General features: G+C 40.4%; 1 protein-coding gene across 1 annotated transcript; it reads right to left on the bottom strand.

Moving 5' to 3' along the window:
• Positions 1 to 3,528: 3,528 nt before the first annotated feature.
• On the bottom strand, positions 3,529 to 5,100 carry LOC110104069 (pentatricopeptide repeat-containing protein At1g20300, mitochondrial; the record flags this gene model as incomplete). The annotated part of the gene is given in 1 exon segment (XM_020833019.2): positions 3,529 to 5,100. A coding segment is annotated over 1 exon segment (1,440 nt), but the record flags the coding sequence as incomplete, so codon positions are not given.
• Positions 5,101 to 6,511: the final 1,411 nt, after the last annotated feature.

The following is a 6,511-nucleotide window of genomic DNA, read 5'->3' as shown; positions in this document are numbered from 1 at the left end:
CCAAAATAAACATTGTTCCACTCTTTCCTTACCATAGCAGAAGAAGCCGGCAATGAGGCCCAAACATCCTCAAACCTAATGATCCTTTTAGTCACCATATTAAATTCAAGGAAGTTTAGTACAATTGGACAATGATCTGAAGCCACTCTATCCAAGTGTCTGACCACCATATGATGGGATGAATTTAAAGCAATTGAGTTAAGGAAACACTTGTCCAATCTTTCAAGAATTCGAGCCCCTCCAATTTTGTTATTGCACCAAATAAACTTGGGGCCGAACCCCAACTCATGAAAGTCATTATTAGAAAAAAAGGCCTTCATCTCCTTAGGTCCTTGGGAAAACAAAAATCTTTTCCCTCCTCTCTTGTCTTCTTTAGAAATCAGAAAATTGAAATCTACTCCCACCACCATAGGAAAATCTGCTGTAGAATGCTTTTCCAACATCTCCCACAGATTCCTTCTTTTATACACATCTTTATTTCCATACGCTGAAGCAATCCTCCATGAACCTTTGTTAATGATTTCTAAATCACCAATAACACATTGACGAGATGACTCAACAAACGAAAAATCAATCAAAATGAGAATTCCATAAAACAAGAATACCTCCAAACAAACATTCTGAAGGCATAAGAAAATACTCCCAACCATCCCCAATAAGCAAATTGACTTATTTTCTATGAATAGAAGACAATTTGGTTTCCACAAAGCCAAAAAAGAAAACACCATACAATTTAACAAACGCTTTAAGGTATAGAGAAACACTTTTCTTCCCAGCTCCTCTACAGTTCCAAAAAGCTATAGAAGACATTATTAAAAAAGAAGGGAAGAAACCCAAGTTATGCCTTTCACCTCCATATCCAATCTTCTGCTCCTAGGATTTGAACTAATCGGGCCAAGGCCTTTTAGTTGTTTTGATTTTTTCTTTTTAACTTGATTGGAGCAACCTTCCTTACTTCCCATACTAGCATCCCCATTCATAGGCATGATTTCCGAGCCTCCAGTATCACCAGACACCTCAAAAGACACCACAACCTCTAGTTTAGACTGAATTATTTCACCTTCTTCAACAACATCAATTAGAGCATTGAACTTATTGTCATTTATAGGAATGCTGCAACGAATAGAAGCTTTACCCATATTAGGTTCGGTCACTTGAATTGACTTAATAAGGTCACCCCGAGAAGGGTTGACATCAGAAGTAACCATGACAGGCTCTAGAACAAGTTTAGCATTAGTAACTTCTTTAGTCTCTTTTTCCTTTGAGATCATCAATTCAAATTTTCTCCACACAGCAACCTCCACCGGATGTTGATTAAACCTTTTAAAGATGGGATTTTTAAACCTCTTTCTTCCACGGTTCACAAGCATCCAAAGACCATAACCTGTTTTGTCAATACAGGCATCTTCTACCAACTTCTCTTGAGTAGCTTCTACCACACCTGGATTATATGGTCTGTCCATCTTCTCGTGTATATTAGGACCAAGTTTGGACTCCACACTATTCTTCACACAATCCTTCTTGATATGTCCAATCATGCCACAATTGAAGCAGAAATTGGGAACTCTTTCATATTATATCTTCTAAAAGAACTTCCCATAACTTCCCTCCACCCAAACACCAAAAGGCAGTTTAGCATCCAACTTAATACGAACACAAATCCTCCCGAACTCTCTTCTTCCCCATTGAAACATGTTCCCATCAATCAAATATGGCTTTCCAACCATAAATGCAATTCTACAGATATTGATTTCATCCCAACATTGTAACAGAAGGTTAGGCAACCTAATCCAAACAAGAGCCATTAAACCTTTAAGCGAGGTAGGAGAAAAGGTTTGAGATCATCTATCTACTCCAATGATGTGTCCATTAACGAACAAGTTCTGTTAGATAAAACTGATTCCAAATGCTCAGGCTCATAAAAAGAGCAAAGAACCCATCCCATACCAAGCATTGTAAGACGGAACTTGCCAAATTGGGACCACTGTCTTCTTAATTCCGAGCTAATCACCGGTAAAGGAGCTTCTCCTCTAAAAATTTTGATCACCAGAGAGTTCTAAAGTTTTTTAGAGTTATCCAATTTATTTTGAACATGAAGTCTAACAGTCGAGCCATCCTCATATAAGCAATCACCAAAATCCAAGTAAGAGACTTTTTATATTCTCCTTCTTACTCTGCATTTTGTTGAGAAATACTAGAAGGATGAGCTAGGATTGGAGGGAGACCATCAACTCAATCGTCGAGATCTCCAGAATTACAAGTACGCACCTCCATTAGATCCGATAATAAATCTTTCGTCTTCAGTGAAACAGACCTCTTGCACAAATCTTCATCTTTTTTGTCATTCATCTTAACACCTGCAAAAAAATTAAAAAAAAAAATCTTAACACCTGCAACAAGCTCCTCCTTCGAGCGGGCTCCTACCAGAACATCACAATTGGAAACCACTTTATCCGAGACCATACAGCTAGAACATTTATTACCAGAATTAATCATTTCAATCGCCGGTCTCAAAGAAGGAGAGGCAACATCATTCGACTCTCCCTTTGAAATCGGAGTCAATCTAGACTTGAAAAGGATTTTAACATTATCTTCAATAATTACATTTTTTCCTTTACCGATAGCTTAAGGTTCCTTCTTCGACAAACAACCACCTTCATTAATGATTAAAGACATACCAGATTTAGCCTTAGGTTTTGCAACTTGAACAAAGCTTGATTTTCCATTTCCAAAAGCCGGTGGAGACGAAGAGAACGAACGAATCGAAGCAAACGAAGCTCGCGAAGAAGAGCACCGATCATCAAGTGGCCCACCGGCCAAAGGAGGCCGACGACCATCCGCCAACATGAGATAACCGGAATTCCCGCGAAGTTGAAAATTTGAATTAACACAATTCTCAGAATTTCCTCAGACCTTCTCTCTCTAACTTTCTCTCTCTAACTTTCTCCAAAAACACAAGAGGTGTGTTTATATTCATCGAAAACACAAGATGTGTGTGTTTGAGTAAGGTGACATTGTTAGTTTTGGCATTAAATTTTGTTGTAATATTCTTTTATTCTGTTTTTTTGTTTCCATTGTTGGAAACATGCTCATGGTGCTGATCCAATGAAGACAGGATGTAATACTTTGATTACCTCAACGGATTTGGTTTAGTTGTTTTGGTTAAGCACTAACCAGTTTCCCTAGTGGAGTAAATGTTTCAATTCCTTACTGTTTTCCCTTGTGGCTGCGGTAAATTTCCATGAACTTTTAGGTTTTGGTTCGGGCTGGTTCGTGGTTACTCAACTAAAAGAAATAAGAATCAAGCATTACCTTGGTTCGACCTATTTTTAGGTACCGGATCCAAACTATGACTTGATAGAACTAATCCAAATCGTCATTTCGGTATGGGTCAGATTCATTCTTTGATTTTAAGCTATTTTTAACATTTTGTACACACATAGGTAACTTGAATCCCTGATTGATCAGTGATGTTACCTCTTTTTCCTTCTTTATCATATAAATAAATCGGTTCACGATTTCATTGTGGCTGAAAAGCATAGAAGAAAATTCAATAGCTTAATACGAAATCTATCTATCTATTGATTACAAGAAGCAACAAAATTATCTAAAAGTAAGAAAATATGATAAGAGGGAAGAGATATCTTATACCGCAACAAGCTAGCAATCCAACGGCGGGGGGCTTATGAAACCGCGTTCTGCCATGATCTCTACAAGCTCATCATGTTTCCTTAGCTGCCCTGCTCTCCTCAAAAGCTCCTGCACCTTCTCATACACTTGTTTTGTCGGCTTCAAACACTTGTCCTCTAACAATTCCCTCATTAGCTGATAAGATCTCCTCCAACTCCCCCTCTCACAAAATGCAGTTATCAACACCCCATAAGTATTCACATTCGGCTCTACCCCCTCCTTCTCCATCTCCTTCTTCATCTTCAGCACCATGTCCATAGTCTTATCCTTGCTAAAAAGCTGCATTAAAATATTATACGTAACAGTACTCGGCTGGCACTCTATCTCCCGCATTTTCTCATACAACTTATGCGCAGCTTTCACATCCCCCAAGATTAAAACACACTTTAATATATGATTAAATGAGTTTGCATCAGGAGCGCATTCCTTCCCCTTCAAAATCATCGAATTCAGAACCTTTAGAGCAGCATCGAGATTCTTCTGACCTTTACTGCAATGCGCCTCAATAAGAAAGTTGTAGGTAATGCCGTCGGGCTCACAACCAAGCCGCCGCATCTGGTTATGAACTTGCAGTGCTTGCTCTGACCTCCCCGCTCGAACATGAGCTCGCATAAAACAGTTAAAAGTGGCAGCATTTGGCGTGCAGCCGGAGTCGAGCATCTGGCACAGCACTTCCTGAGCTCTAGGAATCTGACCAGCCCTGCACATAGCGTCGATGACCGTAGTGTACGTGTAAACATTTGGTTGAATTCCGGCGTTGCGCATGGCGGCAAACGCTTGCTCAGCTTTCTCGAGACTCCCGGCACGGCACCAGGCGTGGACGAGGTTAGAGTAAATAACGACGTCAGGAGGGAATCGGCTGGAGAAGGAGTCGAAGAGTGATTGCGCCTGAACGGCTAGGCGCTGGCGAGAGAGCGCAGCGAGAAGGAGGGAGAAGGAAATGGGGTCTGGCTCGAGGCCATAGTCCGGCATGCGGTGGAAGGCATTGATGGCTTCGGAGGGGCGGTTGGCGCGGGAGTAGCGGCGGATGAGGGAGGAGAAAGCGGAGAGAGGGATGGGGATAGAGAGTGCATGCATGGAATCGAGGAAGTGCCATGCGAGATCGAAGTGATGGAGCTTGCCAGCGAGATCGATCATGGAGGTGAAGGGCTTGGAGGGAGAAGAAGGGGAGAAGGAGATCCACCAATTGAAGAAGGATAGGATTTGAGGGAAGGGGATACCGTGGCGGAGGGTGGAAAAGCGGCGGATGATGTGGTGGGTGAGGGCAGGGGAAGGGGGAAGGGGGAAGATGGAGGAGAAGGAAGATGAGAGGTCGGGGATGGTGAGATTCGGCGGTGGAGAGGCGGAGGGATCGGGGTTGGGGTGGTTGCGGTGGTGGTCTTTGATGATGAAGTGGAGTTTTTCGAGGAGGTGGGACTCCGCTGGAGAGAGGTCATCGGCGACGGTGGAAGGCGTTGACGGGCCGATGTTTGGTGGGGGATTGGGCGCTTGAGTAGGAGAGGGGGAGGGGGAGGGGGAGGCGGAGAGGCGGCGTAGGAGTAGGAGTGAGGAGGAAGGCCTGGGCCGGAAGTGCAGAGCCATGGAGTGTGATGCACATGATCGTAGGGTTTGGGACATAGGGTTTACCAACAAAAAAACCAAAAAGTATAAGAAATTTACTAACTATATTTGGATAAATTATTTGGTGCGATATGTCTGTACTTTAATTAAAATTAGATATGTGAATACATGCATACAATTTTGTTTTTATGTCTAGTCAGTTCGATCGATCCGGGTAATCCTATATATTTTTACCTTTTAAATGTCGGGGTTTAGGGTTCGCGCATAAAAAATCCCGCAAAAGCTCCCAAATTCAAATATTTAGGACTTCTCAGGCCTGTTCAGAAAAAAAAAAAAAGAAGAACTTTGCAATATTCACGGAGATGGGATGCTAACATGACACAAATGCTGAAAAGAGGTATGGAAACTTTCAGGAATCATAAGTTAATTTGGTTGGAACTGTTGCAAGTTTTAACTTATCGGTAAATTTCTATCTCATCCTAAGTTGTTCTAAGGGTTTCAAAAGTTATGTAGAAATAAGGACTTAAATACTGAGTGTTGAAGAACTTTGCAATATGCTACCTTGTTTTTTTTTTTTTTTTGAATTTCTTAGGTGTTATTGTTTCACTTTCACTACATTTGCAATAACGCTTTCAAAACACATTCATAGAATTTTTGCCTCGCTTTTACTACTCTTTTATTGTGCTTTTACTGCGCTTTTGCTAATCTTTCACCGTAGTAAAAGTGTCGAGAAAATGCAGTAATAGAGCATCAAAAGCACAGAAACAACGTAGAATGTGCCATTTAACTTCACTTTTGCAAAGATTTCACTGCGCTATAATTACTTTTTCACAGCGCTTTTGTTGCGCTTCTGATGCGATTTAACTACTCTTTTGATGTACTATAAATGCACTTTTACTGCATTTTTTTCTTTTTACAGATTGTTTATAAAAATGAGAAAGAAGCATATGATGCTTACTGTTAAGAGAGTTGGAATTTGCATGTTTTACATTATTGCAACTTGTATAGTTTTGATGATTCCAAATATTATTGTTTTATGTGTAGTTATCTCCTAACACTTTTTGGAAGATTTGTTTTTGCTCTTGTGTGTACTAACATTTCAGGAAAATCGAACTCCAAACTATGAAGACTTCAAATCAAATTCAACATACAATCCTTTGTAAATTGAAGTTTTAAATTGTTCTTTAAATTGAGAGGGAGTAATTATAATTGAGTGAATAAAAACACACACATACACACTTAAGGAGATCTTACAAAATTT

Source organism: Dendrobium catenatum, unplaced genomic scaffold (genome assembly GCF_001605985.2).
Source record: "Dendrobium catenatum unplaced genomic scaffold, ASM160598v2 fragScaff_scaffold_74, whole genome shotgun sequence".
Lineage (NCBI taxonomy): Eukaryota > Viridiplantae > Streptophyta > Magnoliopsida > Asparagales > Orchidaceae > Dendrobium > Dendrobium catenatum.
The sequence above is the reverse complement of the archived record's forward strand: the minus strand, read 5'-3'. Positions and strand labels throughout refer to the sequence as shown.